Below are 21125 nucleotides of genomic sequence, written 5' to 3' on the forward strand. Positions count from 1 at the left end.
CCCTCAGCGTTCAAATATGTTGCGTTTTTTTACCCTCACAGAATGTTTGAAGTCCCCTTTAAAAATAATGCCTTAAGGATATTTTTTTCTTAATACTATTTAAAGAAAGTTAAAAGCATTTGGCTATTGAAGTGTGCAGGGTTCCAATAAAGGAATTGTCATTCCTGCCCATGAGCAAACTCTCTTGAAGCTCACTATTCCAGAATTCTGGTGCTCCTGCCAGCAGTGAAAGTCGAACCTGAAAAATTACTTCTGTTGCACCAGTTCCAATATAGTTTATCAGAGTATTGGGGGGTGGGGGTGGAAAATGGCTACATCATTCTGCAACAGAAAGGGTGAAAAGGTTGTTTAAAAAAAGTAAGCTTCAATCCTGTGTGTCAGAGTAGCCAAACCTGATTACACTAAAGACAACCAATAATAAGTATTCTTCAGATGTAGGGCCTTTATTTCTATCTTTGGAGGGAGAAATAAAAGGTTTTTAGTTTGTTTTTTTTCCTTACTGCTTTCTTTGATGTAGTTCTTAGCAGTCCAACAATTACCTTAGGTGATTCTGTGCAAGGACTTGATAAGTGAGAAAGGACTAGATAAAACAAAGTATCTGATATTAATGTATTTTTCCCACACAAGGAGAAAAAATATATTAATGTTGTTGTCTGTAAAGACAGAAATGGATTCCCCAACTCAGCCTTGATTAAGACAGGAATGTTTATGTTCTACTCAAGCTCTCCACCTGCGGTGGAATTCTGCAACCCCAGAATTTATTCTGAAGCTAGTCAAGGAAAATTACATTCACTCCTCCTAATTTTGTGGCTAAATTGGTAGAAAGATCTGAGATTTTCTCGTAGTAAAGCAGGGACACACAGTGAAAAAGGTTGAGAACTATTTCTTGAATGTCATTAATACTAAGGTTCCTCTGCTTGTGCTAATGGTGTCTGGTATATATACTCCTACAGCAAAAAGCAGCCATTTTTTTTATTTTAATAATTGTATGCTTTCCCCTAGCATGGCCCAATTTTTGTTGGCTGTATACAAGCATGCAAGGTCTACCAAAAGATCACACAACAGAATGTGTGAGCTTTCCTGCAAAACATCACAACTGTGACGAAAGCAAAGGTGGAGATAGGCAAAAAAGATTAATTTCCATATTTATTAATATGCTTTCACTTTCTGCCTATCAATGACACTTAAATGAATCTAAAATACAAATTTTCAGTTTAAAAGGGGAAAAGAGACAGCAAAGCATATGAGCCAATTTTATGAAAAATACAGCTGTAAATTTTAGAATAGCTTCCACAGGTGGCTAGTAACGGCTCCACACCCAGATAGCAAAAAGGAATGATGATAGGGAAGTAAAGGTCTTTTGGTATGTCTGCCAAGATATAATGTCAGTAGTTCTTTGACTGTGTTCAGTGTTATATTTGAACAGTTTTAAATACATCTCACATGGTCATGATAAAGAAAGTAGCTGGCATTAAAAATGCAAGCCCCAAGCCCTAAAGTGGCTTTGCAGAGACTCTGGCTGTAGGAGAATGCTAGGGCTAGCCATGAAAGCCTTTCCAGAGAAGCAGCCATGTGTACTGTCCTTACTAGCTAAGTCCACCCAAACAAGGATGTGATTTCCCTTTGAAGAAAAAGATTCTATTCCACTTGGAGATGGATGGCCTTGGCAAAGCTCTGACCTTCTCCCTGACAGCTACAAATGGACTACTATTTATGATTTCTTTCTATAATCCACTTAATTTAGCAAGCTAGATTATACATAGCAATTTATTTGTAAAAATCATAATGAAACAGCATTGTTTTAAATGCTAGATGTGGATAAATGGGGAGGAAAAACTGATGAGGCAAGATTCGTGTTGTTGAATCTACACTGAAGAATTATGGCAGCCTCTTGCTTTATCTGCATTGGAATCAATTTAGTAATTTTTAATTCACTGATTTTCTGTTGTTTGCTTAACATTTATTAATTGATTGTCATTCTCATGCAATTAATTCAAAAGCTGGCAAGTTTAACATGCAGAGATTAATTTTCTTTTACTAACTCACCACTTTTTTTTGAAAAACAGGTTACCAAGAAATTACCTCCACATCAATCATATTTATAAATGAAATAGAGTTGGGGTGTTGCACGCCATCTGTCAATCCAAACTGAACCTTTCCTTATAAATGATTAAGATTTTCTATGTAATTCAATAAAATAATAAGAAAAAAATTAGAACAGCTCTGTCTTTCACACACTTCAGTTCTAACCGAAACTTAGTTTGAACACCTAGGACTTTCCGTAAGGCTGGGAATCTCTCATTTAAGAGTATGATGCATCTTAGGTTATATGGAAATAAATGGTATGCCTGCCCCATCATCCACTGGTCATATGATCTGCACCTTTACAACAACCTACAGTTTGCTCAGCTGTCAAGTGTTCCTCATCCAGAATGAGAGCCATTCATTTGCCTTTCATGTCACACTCATTTACAATGGCTGAAATGTTTATTCAGGAAGAGAGTAGAGATAATGAGCAAGATTTCTTTGCTCTTAGTTACCAGGGGCTATCCACAAGACTTCAGACTCACTCACTGTCTTCCTCATTGCAACACAAAACAGCAGAGGGTGAAAGGAAGAAAAGCATTCCCAACCCTCCTTATTTTATTATGACTTTCACGATATTTGGTGTTTAACTGAAAGCCTCAGTTTCTGCATCTTTTTAGCTCTGTGTGTCACTCAGGCTGCTGATGTAAAGTGGACAAATTGGCAAAATAGACTTTTACAGAGAGTGGCAAGGAATATGCCTTAGACAAGTTTCTTTGTCTCCTGTATAAGGCTAGAGTGGACTCAAGCATTTTGATCTCAAAATGAGGATTTAATATCTCTTACAGACAATACAGGGGTTCAGAAATATATGCAGTTAGGTATAAGAAGACATACAGAATTAATTCAGCACTCAATGAAGACTGTAGAATGTACGAGTATGCAAGCTGTGATGCAGGGCTTGTAGGAACCCTACCCAGACATTTTTTTTTAGCACAGAAGATAAAACATGGCCTTTCTCCTCTCTCCTGTAATGATGCTAAGAAAGGTATGTAGAAGAAAACTAGTCTTTTTTGCATTTGAGTTAAGTCTGAAGTTAGCTCTTCATGTAACAACAAAGGGTAGAACACATATGTACACGTATATAAACTTTAATCTCATGCCCAGCCCACTGAATTAGTGGGACTAGATCTATGGTCTATTTGTAAAATAAGACTCTAAATGATCTGAAAGATTCTGAGAAATGTACACAATATTTAACAAATCAAGATCAGTTTGTTTCCTATAGAAAACTAATGCGAAAAGCCTTAGAATGGCATCTTTTTGATGGATTTTAAAACCTTCCTGTGGAAATCTTTAGCAAGCACAGAAATTCTCTGCTAAAATCTGTGGGATCATTAAAGGTACCTGGAAAAAAGATATCACGTAATTCTTGTTAACCTGGTAGAACTTTTTAGTAAAGAAAGGGAAATTGTCTAAAACCGTGCAAATTTTGAAGACTTTTGTACACTTTGATCTGATGAGTCATTATAAGCTTACTGCACATCAATCTGCACTCCTATGAAATTCAGTGGTGCCTTGTTTTGTTTAGACCATGTAAGACAGCACAGGATTTGGCTCATTATGCTGTTTAAGTCACTTCTATTATAATTTCTCTACTTCCATTGACTTATGCTGAGCACCTTCCTTAAATCTCAGGTGAAATCCCCAGGACATTTCGTACTAACATGTACTTTGGATAATTGACTGTCTGCTTTAGCTGCTAAATTTAAAGCAAGCCAGGGTTATGGTACTGTATATTTTGTTAGATATTTTTCTGGCTTTGAGGAGTATTCGCTGCATGATCTGATAAAAACTGAGGCTAAATGAACTCTACAATTTGTATTTCTACTGCCACAAGTTTATTGGCTTGGGTTTTTTTTCCTTAGCTCTGTCTGTAAGGTTCATTACTTACAGTTACTGCAGAATCAATTTGAAATGGCCAAAATCAGTGATGGAATTTATAGCACAATAAACGTACTGCCATATAAGTGCTGTTACACATGAAAGGACCTCAGAATATTTTCAGCAATCCTTCTACATAGCAAAGTGTTCTGTTTTTATCAATTTAACAGAATCACCACAGGTATATTCTGAGAGGTGTAATCCTGACAGCTACACAGCAGATTTTCTCTGAGGCAGATATTTTTACAGGAAAACAATATTTTTGATAAAATCTTAGCATATCAGAACACAGAAAAGAAACTGAACACATCTTTTTCATTCTCCACATCAGGCATTTGCAGTTCTATTTCACAACATATACACAAAAAAACCCCACAAAAAACCTGAACCAGAAAGAGTTTATGGAAGAAATATTTTCACACTCCTTGAGATATATATTAATTAGTTATCAGTTTAGAAACCCTGAAATCTAGAGTAAGAGTATGTGTTGGGCAGTATGGCACATGGGGAACATGGAGGGCACTTGAAGCTAAAACATAGAGTATAGCATCAGTAGCTGCCTGTTTATAAAGTCTGTAAAGATTTACATCTCTACTTAGTACATTTTTCTTTCCAAGTGTCTCTATTGTAGGCATCTCATATTTTACATCATTTTGGAGCACAGAAACTTTTAACTTTAGAATGATGTATTGTGAAAAAAATACAGAAAAGACAGATGGCAGCTTGTCCTCCCCAAAACTCAATTTCATAATATGCATGTGATCGCTAATAGGCAGGCACTAAAAAACAATTTTCCTTGACGGAAAAGAGCTGATAAATTGTCAACATAAACTTCATCTATGGTTGCTCCAGTGATCTAAAGCTCTTCTGTGAGTTTTTTACCATCAAAGTCTGTATCTTGCAACCATATAAAAATTTATGAATCCATATGACTATAAAGTGATTGAAAACAATCCATAATGCATGTTTGTGTATCAAGAATCAGCTTCTTGCTTCCTTGGGAAAAACTGTGTCCAGTGCCCCATTCCTAACACTGTAGAAGATCCAGTCTGTGTCCATTGATGCCCTGTGAGCGAATTGAAACAGGGCTCTGCTTTTAGCTATCTCTTAAGCACAGTGTTAGTGGTGGACTGACTTAACCAACATAGTCTTTGTAACAATACAACAATACAACAATGCGATCACAAAAACTGAAAGCAGGTGATTTGTCAGGAAATAAATATACATTTCTGAGCACTTGAGCAAGGAGAAATTAATGACAAAGCTAATAAGATAACAATTTCTAAGAAGAAATATGATTATCTAATACTTCAGAGAAGAAACATGCCTGGACCTTCCAAAATATGTCAAAAGCCCATCTGGCCACTGAGTTCACATGAAACAAAATTGAGCATTTAAGTCATGCACGCAAAAATTCTTGTCCAAACTATCTGTGCATAGAATGAGACTTGTTTACATTGAAAAAGCAGAGTTCATTTCAAATTTAAATATTTCACTGTAAGTGGTAACTATTAATTTTTATTTTTTAAAGGCTCATAACCATTAAATATTTGCACACTTCTAAGAATTCAGAACTTTTTCTGAGAATAACTGAGAAGTATTTAACTCAACAGCAGATAAGCTGTGACTGCTCTGTTATCAACGTATTTGCCTGGAACAAAATAACACGATGGTCCCACCACATATTTAATTGCAAGAATTCCTTAAGTTTGATTGTGAAAAGACTACGAAACACTTAGATCAGGTTTTTCTTGCTATACAGAGGAGGCACTACTTGCAAGTATGTGACCAGCTCTACCAAATGAAGCCACCGGAAGAATACATATTTCTTGAACTTTCTTTTAATGGGAGCAACACTGTCAGTTTTAAAGGCACCAGACTTGCATCCTGTTGCTCTAATTGTATGCAGTCTATATTTCTTTTTTTATGTCCCCTAAAACCAATCAACCAACCAACCAACCAAACAACCATTAGTAGACCAAGAATATATTTCAAACTGAAGAAATATTGTCAAGTATTAGAAAGATACCCTCTTTTCAATGTATATTTGGATAGAGTCACTGATGTGCTATATTGTTTGGTTCAGGATGGAAAACATACAAAGACTGGAATTATAACTGAATATGTCTGTGAAAAGGAAATGTGCTATCAGAAACAAAAGTGGAAAACATATTGTTTACCACTGATGAAATAGACCTTGGCTGTGTCCTTTCAACAACAAGCAATTCACACAACAATGAATACAAGAAGTTCAGAGAGAATAAAATACTTATCCATAAAAAGTGAAATAAAACTTGTAACTCTCCTCAGGATAACCTCTTCAGAGCTCAGACCTCTTTATGCAATCTGTATGAATTTGCACTAAAGACTCCAATATGAAGTTTATAAGAAAATTACTATTTCTTGTAAAACACTTAGTGTTTTCATTTGTTTGGGGTATTTTGTATGAATTTCAATTAATGGAGAAAATTAAAATAATTGTGTTCTTCCAACTTGATTTTCAGATACTGATTATTTTCCTTTAAGCAGGCACAAAATTCTTGATTCTAAGGAGGGACAGCCAAAAAATGTATCAGCAACAACTAAAATTTCTTATTTCGTACTGGTTAGAGATGCATTAAGGTATATAAGCTCCAGGGTCAGTATAAGCCTTGCTCAGCTTTCTTTAAAAGCACTGGGAGTAATAAAGACTTCCATTTTATCTTCAGTGAAATAATACTGCTGAAATATCACCTCATTTTTGATGTCAGTACTGATTTCTTTTTACCTCCATGATGTCAAATTGGAATTATTATTATTAGAATGACGGCTTCCTAATGATGCCGTAAAAAGGAGAAACTGAAACTCTTTCCACTAAACATCTATATTCTGCCTTTTTCATAGGGTAAAGCAGATAGGCTCAACCATACACCATTCCTCAAACAAATAAAGAGGCAGACTTAAACATTCAGAAATAGAAGCACAATGGTTTACTTGGTTATATAGTAGTGAATATGCCTTTTGGAGAGTAGAGAAAAAGGACATTTACACTATAGTAACTCTTTCTTGGAAGCATGGCCTGAAACACTCATGATCAATTTTCTGTTCTAGAAGGTAAAACCAGCAAATCAACAACCAGATCACTATCCAGAAGTCATTACACCAGGTAAAATCAGGGAATGAAAGCCCCAGGTAATGGTTCCAATTCAACTATTGGCTTCAACCACACCGGTGATGGACACTGAAATACTCTGTGCCTTTTGTCTCCCATTTTGTCAAATGAGTGAGTACAGAGGAACATTGCTTCATATGACAGCAAATTATATTAATAAATTTGGCTTTTGAGAAGATGATGAGCCTGAACCATTTGCAACCACCTATTCATGTAGAAAGTGAATAGCAGATGCAAAGCGGTACTATCTGCACGAGCGAATGGAGCATTTTGATTTTCTAATCACACTTTGATCAAATATAACGAGCTACAGTGAATAATGATTCCCTACCAGTTTTACATTTCTTATTACATATATTGCTTCACAGTAGTTAGTAAAGCTTGGAGGTCTTTAGGGTGGATTAATCAAATTGAAAAAAAGTCTCTATTTATAAGTTTTGTTTGTTTTGAACCAAACAGGGAAGTTTGCAAGGAGCCAAGCCAGCTGCCAGATGAGGAGGGGGATCCTACCAGCCCTGTTCCTGTCCCACAACAAGGTGGTAGGAATGGCAGTTTTTTGGTTTGTTTGTTTGTTTTGTTTTGTTTGGTTTTGGTGTTTGGGTTTTTTTTTTTTTTTTTTTTTGTTAAAGTTCTGCTAAATTTCACACTATCTGATCTGAGTACTTTTTCTTTTGGCATCTCGTTTTGCCTGTTCAGGGCAGCCATCAAAACAAAGGAAGTACCGACCCAAGAAAATGAAGTGTGATGTGCTGGAACACAGAGATGATTTGACAATATTCATGCACAGGGAAGAAAGGCTGAGGATGAAGTACAGCATGTAATCACAGTTAGCTTTGACACAAACAGGCATTGTTATCTTTGGCAAGTTACTTGATCTCTCGGTATGTCAGCACTTTCCAGTCTCAGAGGACTGTTGCAAAAATACATTCATTAATATAAATGACATTATAAGCAACAGGAAAAAGCCAATAAAACACAAGAAGGTAAGAACTTCACAAAAGGTAAATGTTTAAAAAATACATGGAAATCAACGTATGAACCTATTGTCTTCTCTTAGCACACTTTGGACAAAAACTGTGAAAATTTTGGAAGTGGTAGAGAGAGTTAAAAAAGCTAATAGTGTCTGTATTTGCACATCTAAACCAATCTTTAAATTATGAAAAGGGGGTGGGCCAAAATATCCACTGGCAGCAGTTATAAAATGGCCAAGTGAAGCAGAGATGTGGGCAGCAGCATCTGTCTGTGACAGAGCAAATTCTGCCTGACTATTTTTTGCAGAGCACTGTGTGCTTTTTCTTGGTCCTATGCAAAGCATACTCATTACCAGTAAGCAGTAGCATACAACATTGGTGGATAACTTAAGAAAGCAGTGTGAACTGAAGACCTCTCTTTTTCAATAGGCATTCCTACCTTGGAGTATGATATCTTTCTCCCAATGTGTAATAAGAGGTATTTTCTGGTTCCCCCTCTGGTGAGACCTCATCGTTCTCTTCCTACTCACAGATATCTGTCTATTGACACCGCAGTGGGTCTCAGACTGCACTATTAGTTCCCATGTCTAGACAATTAGTGCTACTTACTAAAGTGTATCAAACATTTTATATCTCCACGACTCAATAACACTTGGACCTTGAAAGAATACCAGATTTGGTTTGGAACTAATCTCTGTCCATTTTCAATATTTTATTATATATCAGAGTAAATCCTGATCTCACAGTTTTCTCTCACTGTTATATCCACTGACTTTTAAGAAAGGATGCTTCAGAGTTATACTTCTGAAAAAAACAGAATCAAAGGCAATTGTTGCTAATTTGGTGTTAATATTATCATTTTATATGTTTTATAGTTTGATAAGAGAATTTATGAAAATAAACAATCTCCCAGAAAGTAATCTGTCTTTACTGATTTTTTTTTTTTTTGGTTGGTGGTTTGTGGGTTTTTTTTTTGGTTTTTTTTTGTTTTTTTCTTCCATAATCCAGTTTTTGATCTTCTGTTTGCCCAGTTTGGAACCAAACCACAACTCTGAGGCCGTATAAACATTTAAGATAATATCTGAAGAGAAACACATCCTGATACAGGTGTCAGGAATTCTACAGCTGTAGTCATCATGAGGAATGATCAAAGCCTGAATCTTTCTTTTAAGGAAGACTGCTATTAAAAAGGCCTTTTCTATAATACTACTTAATATATATTAATATATATATATTAATTTCATTAGTGTTACTGCAATAGTGAATGCCTAACATATTCATGTCCAGATGGTAGAATAGTGCTATAAATCCCATTTTAAAGATGCTCAGCCTTGAAAATGTCTTTGAGAAGGTGGAGTTAGTAGTTACTGAACAGTTTTAAAAAATTGGTTGATGTATTTAGATGCTGAATGTGAACCAAGTTTTTCCAGATAGCTCTCCTAATAGAATCTCACAGTTCTATAGCAAGGCATAAAATGAATTCTAGTCTTCTTAATCCTGTTGCAGACCATTATTTCTTGAACCATATCTTTATATCTACAAGTAGATACTTCATAAGACTCAGATTGGCCTATTAGTGTTTTGTTCTTTTATAAGTAATGCTGCATCTTTACTAGCTAAGAGACTTCCTTTTGACTAAAAGGTCATCGATTTACATGGGTGAATTCTCGATCAGTTCTTTCTCTCTGACAAATTACCTTTATGTCTTCCCAGGGCTGAAAAGTCTGGGGAATGCATATGCTGACATTTAGAAAACTCTTCACATAATGCTTCCTGATGTTGGTTTCTTACTCCTTCTTCACTCAATTAAAGAGGTGTGGCAGTAGCCATGTGACAAACTACTAAATTCTGTGGGTTTCTTTCTTCCTACAGAGAAAGGTCAGGGCACCTTTCTGGGACAGAGCAAAATCCTTGACTGAAAAAATTTCATGGGGAAAAAATATTAGAGGAGGAGAAAAAAATTTAGGCTAAGCTGGAAAGTGGGATATGTTAATTCCCTGAGGTAGAAGAGGGAATTAAATCTGACTCTAACATAGCCTACATCCAAGAAATGTACTGATCATTAGACTATTATGCAAAAAACCAGCTGCCTTCTATTTCCTCCTCCTTCCCATTCCCCTGAAATGGAAGGGGGTTTTCTGCCATGATACATTGTGTTCTTAAAGCGATTTTGGAATAGGGACATCTTGTTTCTGAATTCCAGGTGAATCTTTCACTTAGATGAGAAACAATAATTGCAATTTTGGATTGAACCAAGAGAACAGCATCACAGGGTGAGTGCAATGGCATATTTCTGTCTGTCTAACAGGGTTTTTGAATCTCTTGCCCTCTTGGATTAATGAATCTAATTTTTGCCAAAAACTGAATTTCATTCTAGTGCACAACTGAGATTTACGAATCTTGCCCAACTCTTCAAGTACTTCTAAAAAAAATCAATTTAAATTGTGAATAAAGGCAGGAAAAGCATGAAAAAGACACATAATAGAACCATGACAGGCATAAAATTTCAACAAGAAATTTTCATTAAAAGAATTCTAATGTTATGATTTTAAATATGAAATCTGAGAGTACAGACTCAGAGAATGTTTAATTTTAAACAAGTTGGTAGAAAGATACCATTGCACAAGACAGAAAGATCAATTCATGTGGACTACAAAGACTGATTTGTGAAAACACTTTTCTGGAGTTTTAAAAATTATTTAAAATATTTCAATATACAGGAACTGATGTATGAGGTATAGCTAACTGAACTTGCATCCTCCATTACTGAAATACAGACATTAGACATGCAATAAAATATCAAAATGTCTAAACTAAACTTGCTGAACCAATTTTTATATATATATAGCAATTTACTCATTGTTATGCAGTATGTCCACTGGAAGGGACAGCCTGGAGGTTTTTTAAGATGTCCTTAACTCTGCTGATAAGTCTCCAAGAAGTTTGATTGCCAGCTTTGTGGGAGATGGAGAGAAAACAGATGGTCGTTATCCCAAATTCAGAGATTGACAGAGTGACAGTAAAAGTACAAGGGAATCATGTTTGCTTATCCACTTCTGTAATAGGTTATCATGAGAGGTCTACTCCATAAAACAGTAGAGGGGTATATATGGATACATACTAACACATCTGATGAGTTGATGAACTGGAAACTACTGGTAACTACTGGCTCTGATGATGCTCGTCGCTCTGACTACTTCTTGATCCCATTAGTTATGCTTTGCTTAAGAGACCAGTATCTGGCCCTAGAAGTTTGAACAAAGAAAATCCTAGCACAATCTGACATGCAAGTAAATATGACAAAACAATGAAAGGATACTACAGAGGAGTAAGGAATGTATCACTGGACTCAAACAAAGTAATTTTGAATTAAAACTAGCTTTGACATATGCCTGAGTAAGTCAGACAGTAGAAAAATTGAAGGTGGGATAACTTAAGTGGACAGAATTGTGATACTCAAATGGAGGAAAACAAACGGAAAAGGAAATAAAATGGAGATAAAGTCCAAATTAATATAAAACTGTCTTTCACTGATTAAAAAAAATTGAAAAAAGGAAGATGTGATACATTTTCAGCAGTGAAAAAGCAGTAAGTCTCTCCAGCACATATCTTGGACAACAGCTGTAATAGTAATACATTCTGAGTTTTGCAATGAACGTAATTATAATTTTTTCTTTTTATTTGTTTTCATTATGTTTTATCAGCTGACTAAATTTTATTTGACTGTTTTTAAAGATTTAAAATGTATTAACTGAAATAAATCTCTAGTACTTTATATAAAAATTCTTTTCCTACAAGCCTCTGAGCCTAAGAATATTAAGAATGGGAAATTCTAATTCAAGGAGAGTGCTAGGGAACAATGAAAGGGAAAGAGAGAGGGAGGATTAATCATGTAAACACTTTTCCACTTAGACTTTTAAGGTAACATAATTCATAGAAAAAAAGGCCATTACCTTCATCTTTACATATAATTCAGAACCAGTTATATCAGTCCAGGAAGGGACTATAAACAGGGTTCATATCATGGTCTAGAATAGGGTCTCTGATGTATACCTGTGTAAGTTTATCAGTCTGATTTTTGTTCCAATATTTCTTTTGATAGAAAATTAGTCTTGACTAAATCAACCTGAACAATTAATCAATTTCATTCTCTGAGTGTTTTCACTTTTATGTGATTTTCCTGAGGCAGGGATCACTCATTCTGAAAATTGGCTAAGCACATTGTGAACCACCTCATTCATTTGGTGTCTACAGAAGACATTCACCAGCAGTCCTCAAAGCAATGAAAAATGGTAATGCAGTTCTGAGGTCAGTAAAAGTTTGGATCAAGGCACAATTACTTTACAAAGATGAAAAAATTTTGTTACTCCTGGAGGACTGAATCCACAGGGAGCTGAATATCTCTGACAGAGCTAAAATTTGACTCATAGCATACAGAGTTCCTAGCACTCCTCGCGGTGAATGGTTGTATGCTGATTCAGGAGCGTTACCCACCCACAATGACACAAGAGCTCAAAGGAAGGTGTTAGCCAAGAGCCCTTGTTTTTTGCAGATGGAAAATTCAGTGCTCTGTTGTATTCTGAAGGGCTGAGAGAGTGGCTCCTGAGTCAGCCTGCTCCACAAGGATTTCCTGTGGGAACTTTGCTGCATATGATCCCAGTCAACTTTTCACATGATCTTCATCAAGATTATGCAACTACTCTTTGATGATTTCTTATAGATGTACATCCATAAGGCTCATGGATCTTTTTTAATTTTGATAAAATACATTCCTTAATAAATTCAAGAAACCTTAAGTTTGTTCTAGCACTGGTCTTTAGAAATCAATGATGAAATTGGTAATATTACTAAAAGTGTAGCAGTTGAGTTTTATTATGCTTGTCTGATACACCAAGAATGGTGTTTAAACAAAGCAGTTCTTAACACTCGGTTAGAAGGATATTCACTTGATCCAACTCTTCTAAAATGAATGCACTGTTTTTCTGGGGCTTGCTGTGGCTGTAGATAACGATCCTTCAATGGAACACAGAGTGCCAATAACCATGCTTTTGAAAAACTGTCAAAGTACAATTCATATGGCTGGACACAGCTAAATTCAGCCAAACACTGTCAGTTACAAATTTCTTACAACTAACAAAAAGCAGAGGAACTACATATCTATTTTTTACACCTGCCTAGGGCTTCTATCTTGTTTATGCAATTTTACTCAAGCTGACTTGTCTCATGAAAAAGTTCGGAAAAATTCAAATGTTTTATTTACAGACAGTTTTGTTGACTATCATAGTTTTTCTTTTTATCCATTCATTGTGTCCAGGAAAAACTTGATAAAAAATGATATCTGATCTTTCAAAACTCATTTTGCTCTACTCCTGACATCTCAGTTATGGTTTTAAATGCTTCCATGAGGCATCAGCAGTTCTAAGAGAAATTAAATTATGTTTATATGATAGACATTACTGTGCCTTTTGAGTAAAGGGTCTACTGTGAATTTCAAAAACTGTATTGTAATGAGTAAAAACCCGGCCTTGTGAAGTCAACATATTCTAGATATGTCCTATTCTGATTCTGGACAAATATTAGATTGTCAGGAGTCCGAGACAGAATGACAGAGTTACTCACATATTTCTTTTGTTCTCACCTACATCTGGCAAAAAATGTCACACTACAAAGTCCACAAATTCACTATGTTTACCCATTACTATTGCATCAAAAATATCCCAGCAAAGCAAGTTCTCTATCAATCTAACTTTGGCCTAGCTTGGGCGGACCATGCCATCACGAGAATTAGTATAACTCCAATGACTTGAAGAAGAGTGTGATGCTGTTCACATGCTGGGGGGAAGGGAGACACCTGACAGGCTTGAGAGATGGGCCTGTGCAGACCTCAATAAGTTCAACAAGGAGAAGTGCAAGGTCCCTGGGTTGGGGCAATCCCAAGCACAACTACAGGCTGGGCAGAGAACGGATTGAGAGCAACCCTGAGAAGAAGGACTTTGGGGTGCTGGACATGAGAGAGGCTGGACATGAGCTGGCAATGTGCGGTTGCAGCCCAGAAAGCTGCCTATATCCTGGGCTGCATCATAAGCAGCATGGCCTGGTCAAGGGAGGTGACTCTTCCCCTCTACTCCATTCTGGTGAGACCCCACCTGGAGTATTGTGTCCAGCTCTGGGATCCACAACACAGGACCAGAGGAGAGCCATGAAGATGTTTAGGGGGATGGAATACCTTTCCTATGAGGACAGGCTGAGAGAACTGAGATTCAACCTGGAGAAGAGAAGGCTTCAGGGTTAACTTACAGCAGCCTTCCAGTACCAAAAGCGGCCTACAGGAGAGCTGAAGAGGGACTTTTCACAAGTGTATGTAGTGATAGGACAAGGGGAATGGCTTTAGGTTTAGATTAGATATGAGGAAGAAAATCTTTATTGTGAGAGAGGTGAGACACTGGAACAGATTGTCCAGAGAAGTGGTGGATGACCTATCCCTGGAATTTTTCAGAGGCAGATTGGACGGGGCTTTGAGCAACCTCATCTAGTGAAAGGTGTCTCTGCTCATGCCAGTAAGGTTGGAACTAAAGGATCTTTAAGGCCCCTTCCAACCCCAACCATTCTATTATTCCATGAACTGCCCATTCATTCATTCGCCTTCTGCCTCCTTAGACTGTCAGTACACTTCCTGGTCTTGACACCTCCCAAAAATTGTAAACTGGTCAGCATGAACAAGTACTCAGTGCATTCTTTCAGGTGTTGACAATTAAGCAGGGTAGGGATCAAAACCTGCGGTGCCTTAAGAAACCACTGGTTTGGACTTAAAACTTTTACTAGCAACTACTTTAACTATGTTGACCCAGAAAACATCTGGTTGAAAAAAAGGCATTTCTAGCAGATTTTTACTGCTCAGGTATGATGATGAGAATTTTTTGGGAAAAGTTAATTGGGGAATTTTATTTTAAAGCTCCTCTAAGTCCTCCTCTGAAAACTGAAAAAACCCCCACAAAACACTTGTGAAAGTTTTTAAATGATCATTGACAAGAAATTTCTTTAAATAAACACACATTCTCAGACTTACTTCCTTGCACCACCCTTTTATCTTGTATAAAACTTAATGGATGACATATTTCATTCCACAAGTTGACAGTGTTAAAAATGTGCTCTTCCTTCTAGTTTTAGTGTACTGCAAAGCCACTGATAGCTACAGGCGTTATGAGAGATATATGACTGAAGAAAAATGAGATTACCGCTGATAAGGAACAAGAGAATTTCATATCTTAAAAGAGTCTCAAATCCAGCAAATATGATCCCCGGCAGCAGATGCCCCTCAGACAGACAATGAAAGAAAAATGGTGGAAAAGTACTCATTGTGGCTTGCTGTTTCCTTGAGCTGGAATGGCAGCAAAATGAAATAGCTCTAGCATACTCTCTGCATGGAAAAATCTTACCTTCTCTGTGAAAAACATAATCCAAAGATGAAATGAACAGTAATTTTCCACTATGGGAAAAGTAATGTTAATCTGACTCCCCTTCTTTGGTAAAAGATACCTTTACTTTAGAAGTGTTGCTCTTTTAAAGGCTCTCATTCTGTTATCATCAATGTTTATCAATTTAATGGAGCTGTAGCACCAACATCAAACCTCAGGCTGGAAATATTGTACTAATGATTGTTTAACAAAAGGAATGAGACATATGCAAATATGAAATAGCTCCTTTCTCTATTAAAGTGTTCCTGCAACATGAATGAACACAATTTTAAGATGTCAATGTTTCATGCTACAGTGCAGCCCTTACCTTGTAACCTGACGATTTGATGTGCACTCCTCGCTTGGTCAGTGTAGATTTCATTCGGATGAAAAAAGAGCGCTCTAGAGTGTTGTCAGTGGTTAGTAAACTGGGGCTTGTAGATTCCACTAGGAAATAGAAAAAATACATATACACATAATTTAGATTTTATACATCCCCTCTAAGCTATTTTTTCAGGTGCGATCCTTGAACTCACTAAAAATAAATGACTGATGGATGCTAAGAGTGTTGTAATCAATCTACCTCATTTAGAAAATGTTTATTTAACAAAAAAAACTTTGAAAAATATACATAGACTCAGTAAGCCTCATTTTCAAGTTATTTTTCCCATGGAATTTTTAACAGATATTTATCTCATTAACTCTTTCTTGCATGATTTTATTATGGCTGGAGTTATTTTTTTAAGGTATGACATTGTTTTAAAAAAAGTTCTTCAGTATTTTGTGAAAGGCAAAGTCTCACTGAGGTAGCAATTCTGTCTCCTGAAATAGGCTGCGAATTCTGCAAACTTTTATTCCCTAATCTCTACTCCTTGACTGCAATGATACATAGGGTGAGTCACTACTGGATTTGAGTGCCTTGGTTTCCCCAGTCCTGAAGTGAAGTTAGGGACTTTATTACCATTAAAGCACTAAACAGCCTGAAGGCAAAAATTCTCCAGTAAATGACACATATTATTATAATTGTCATAATCATAATCAATTATTTGTGATTATTTAGTCATTAATGAAATATAATTTTAGTCCATCTGAAGAGATATTTCTTGCTTGCAACTAACTATAGCTCTCACCTATGCTTCTCAGTCCCTCAAATGCAACCACTTAACGTAGTAGATACTCTTAGTTTATATAAAACATGATAAAATAGCATGTACAATCCCAGTAAACACCAAGATATTCTTTATACAATCTTTATTATTGCTATTTTTTTAGGTCTGATAAACAATATCTCCCCAAAATATTGTTAATTGGAAAATTCTGGAGCAGCTTACAATAATCAAGCATTATTGGAGATAAACAAACTTTCAGTTTCAGTGAGGAATTAACAAAGAATAAAAAAATTATTTTGAAATTATTCTGCTATTGTTTAGGAGAATCATACAAACCACTAGTAGAAAGTGTGCAAGTATTTAAAAAGCATTTGTTATGCAGTGAACAGAAACACACAAATTGGTTTGTGAGCCAAGGATTATATTGAATTGTCCTTGATTTAATGTGGTAAAGTTGTCTTGTGTTTGTGACATTTCAGCTCTATTGTGATAACCGACAGCAGTGCCCCTTGCTTTACTGTCTCTTTTAAGATTTTTTTGTTTTAGAGAGTGTGAATTTGATGTCATTTTAAATGTACAGCTCTTTATCACTCGAGGGAAAAGCAGAGCCATGTTATATTTAGTACTTTCATTTCTTCTGATTAAATATGAATTACTATGAAATTTTTCTCATCATCTAACACACCATAATACGCCAACAGCTTTTTAATACACTATATAAGCACAAACTTCTGCTCTAAGAGTTTAATTTGCCCCTCTAATCCAATCACATCAACCTTATTTCTCTTATCAGAGATTCCCATTTTGAATTAAATGAGCTCATTAGTTTTAATCAAAAGCAGAGAGATCAAAACTTAAACGTAAATGCTTTAGATCAGAACTGTCAGTCAGCCGTGCAGTCCTATTTTACTAAAACACAAGATCAGAGACCCTTAGAACCAATTTTTTCTCGTAAGGGATGCCAAGAGCCTGAAGATGCTATATCCTTCTCTTTCTTTTTTTTTTTTTTGCTCCCAAGGACAGATTATACATTTAAGGTTAGATTTAATTTAGAGTATTTTTTTTTTCATTCTGGTGGAAATGGAAAAGTATGCCATTCTGCTGTTGTTTCTTTCACATTTATTGGTGTGGGTCATTGGAGACCTGAACAAATGCGAAGCCATCACAATCCATGCAACAAACTTGTCCTCAAAAATTCAGCTCTGTTCAGTAATATCATATAAGAAATAAAACTCTGAAAGGAAAAATATGTATTTCACGGTATGCTGCTGAAACAGCAGCCAGAATCATCAGGATAGCAGCAGCACTGGTAAGATGAGGATCATGATTAATTATTATTTTTATTGTACAGTACAGTGCAGTAGTTAAAGAGTACATTAAGAAACCACAGCATGGGTGCTTCCTGCTATGTGAAGAAATGCTAAAATCAGCTTAACAAGTTTAGTTGTTGTAGTCCAGCACATTATGCTCTAGCACAGGCAGTAAGTGCAATATATCCTCCTGTGCTCTAATGGTAATTTCCAAAACACACAGAAGTAATGTTAAACACAGAATATTTCATGCCCAAAAAAAGATCAGGTTGTAATACATACTTACCATTACCAAGCAATTGCAATTACAGTTTCTCTTCCATACAAAATTTTATGAAAAAAGGACATACAGTACAGTATTGGCATTGACATTTTTTGGGCTCATGGAACCTTATATCAAAAGCTCAACATGATTTTGCTGTTATTATAATATGTACAAACATATACATTTCTGTAAGGGTATGCTATAAAATGCATTTAATTTATCCAACAGACTGGAAAAGTGCCTGTCATATAAATATGTATTCTGAAGTGTTTGATTTTCTTTAACAAAAAGTACCTGAAAGTGTATGTGTGAGATGGGAATAGTTGCCTAAAAGTCCAGAACAGCTTATGAAGAGCATTTTGAATTTCTCTCAGGAGAGAAACATTATGGCTGACAGTACAAATCTGCATTCAGAGTTGCACCCACCCACAATAGATACTATAACAATGCTAACAGTGATTATGCATGCAGGATTTTAAAAATAGGATGTGTACAGAACACATCCATAGATGTCAGTGAGATTTGCACAGGAATATATGGAATATGGTCCATTATTTGTTCTCAGGAGTTGGTTTTAAATGTCTATCACTCAGCCTTTTCAATTTTTTTTTCAATTATGTCAAAGGAGGCTTGCAATATGAGGAACATCAGAATGAAATTCTAGCAATTCATTTTTGATTTTTTGAAAAAATGTGTAATCTAAGACCTTTAAAGAAGCCTGAAATAAACAAGATCTGCTTGGCTTGATACTGTAGAAACTAAAGATGTCTTTTGCACTGAAACATAGATTTCTGGCCTGAATGTACTGAATTTAAAACTACTGTTGAGTTATAAACTCCCGAAATTGTGAGTTTAGAATGCTAATTATGTGATAAAAGTCAGTGCTTACTGCATGTGAATGAAAATATTTTACACTCTCAGGTTTAGAAGTATAAAAAATAAGTCTAGATTGTCTTAACAAAGCAGGTAACTGTGTACTCTGTTGGGAAAGCACTTGGCTTTGTCTGTCCTTAATATTGTCAGCAGAAACTACTAAGGGAATAAACCTCTTTTTTCATTCCCAAAGCTGATAATGCAGTATGAGATTTCTAGATTTCTAGACATCAGGAATGCATTGTCCATTTCAAAAGGCATGAAGCTGCAATTCACTATACCCATAGTAAAGTGTCACAAATGTAAAAAAGGTTAACTAAGAGTCACAGAAACAAATGGGAAAAGACTATGAACTAGTACCCAATTCACAAAATTATTCAGTTATCTTCTAAGTATTTCTTTGTGAACGAGTATTGCAGCTCTTCAATGGGCTTTGCCTGGGGAACAATCTTGGGCTCAGATCCCAGAAACCAGTCATGTACTGTGTAACTTCCCAGGTGGAAGAGTTCTTCTGGTGTTCTGATGAGACATAAACATGCCAATAACTGTTTGGAGGACCGAGGTCCATGGCTCTAATCCTGCAGTGATTTGCAGAGATACTGTGCATCTGTGTGAAGTCTGACTATCTTAAACCTTTAAAGCAAAACAATGTAAAACAATGCAAATAATTGCTCTTACACAGAAATAGCATAAGTACTATCCCAATGACTGATTCACAAGCACATTCAAATTCAGATAAACAATTTGTCCCCCAGGAAAAAAAAGTTCCAAATTTGATTTATGTCTTAAATAACAAAAAGCTGCCACAGTAGGCTGAATAAATGCTCAGCAACTTCTGGTTTCTTTTTGTTTGTTTGTTTGTTTGTTTTTCCCCCTACATACATTAAAAATAATTGAGAGGAGAAAACTGTATTTTTGCATGTCGAACAGATAAAAGATAGGCTTCTCATTTTTGGGAGGACCAGAAGGTGCAGAGGGAAAACCAAACACCAATGAGGAATTTCAGGGGGTTGGTGGAAAGAAACCTTATGGGTTAACATACAGGATTTTCTCGATTTTGTAGCGCTTCAGGAAGTTTTCACCTGACTTTCACTTCACTTCCTTGAAAACATGTATCCATACAGCTTTTAAGAGACATTCTCAAACACCAACTATACAGCCAGCCCTTAAAAGAGAAACAAAATAAAAGAACATACAAAACAGTAAGAAAAAAGGAGCTCTCTTTTCATACTGTCTTCTACACTTGCAAACCTCTTCTCATATTTTCTTAAAGTCCATAGGCAACTGAGAATAATTATGTTCAGGTGAATTATTAGGTAATGTAAATCTATCATTTTCAATTGGACTAGATAAATCTTTATAAATGATTCTACTTCTTCTGTGCAGTTTGTTGCCTGTAACCAGGCACCAAAAGACTTTCTAGGAAAATTTAACCTTGAATACTTCACTGTCTTCAATCAGAAAAGTGACTCAAAGAAGCACTATTTCTAAGATCATTCTTTCTCAGTATATTATAGATCAAATTCGATCATTTTATAAGCTGTAAGATAGATTTTCACAACTATTAGCTCAGTAAATACAATTCAAAAGCTTCAAGTTAAGACAATTTATTTCCAAAAAGTGCAACTTACTATTAGAACTTGTGCAAATGCATGTTTTTAAGTGGAGTGGGTTCAGGCTGATTGCAGAATTCTAAGCAATTACCAGAAGATAAAACTTGGTCTAGGAAACTATTGAATTTCCTCAGACTGTTTGGATGAACCACTTAGGCCTATTTACAGATGCTGGGAGCCTGCCTGTAGACCAACTGATGAGCACAGAGCCAGCAAATTCTATAAGTGCTTTCTTGGTCCTGCTGGTGTGCTCAGCAGCTTGCAAAATCAAGGGCTATCTGAACTGTTTATTTAACATTGTGTGTGGCAGAGGCTCATTCATTCTTCCAAGGCAATACTGTTTCTAAAAGGAGCTGTGGAATAATATTTTTGATAGAAGCTGTACCAGTTATAAACAGGAACCTGAATTC

At 35.9% G+C, this 21125-nt stretch overlaps 1 protein-coding gene across 8 annotated transcripts in view; it reads right to left on the reverse strand.

The window, feature by feature from the left end:
- Nucleotides 1–21125, reverse strand: part of NPAS3 (neuronal PAS domain protein 3) — a 612015-nt gene that overhangs the window by 41188 nt on the left and 549702 nt on the right. For all 8 annotated transcript variants that reach the window (XM_027638244.1, XM_027638243.1, XM_027638242.1 and 5 more), the window contains one exon: nt 15874–15992. In XM_027638244.1, the coding sequence (XP_027494045.1) occupies nt 15874–15992 (119 nt within the window). The remainder of the gene's footprint in view (nt 1–15873; nt 15993–21125) is intronic.

The sequence above is a fragment of the Corapipo altera genome, unplaced genomic scaffold (genome assembly GCF_003945725.1).
Source record: "Corapipo altera isolate COAL_440 unplaced genomic scaffold, ASM394572v1 23, whole genome shotgun sequence".
Taxonomy (NCBI): Eukaryota; Metazoa; Chordata; class Aves; order Passeriformes; family Pipridae; genus Corapipo; species Corapipo altera.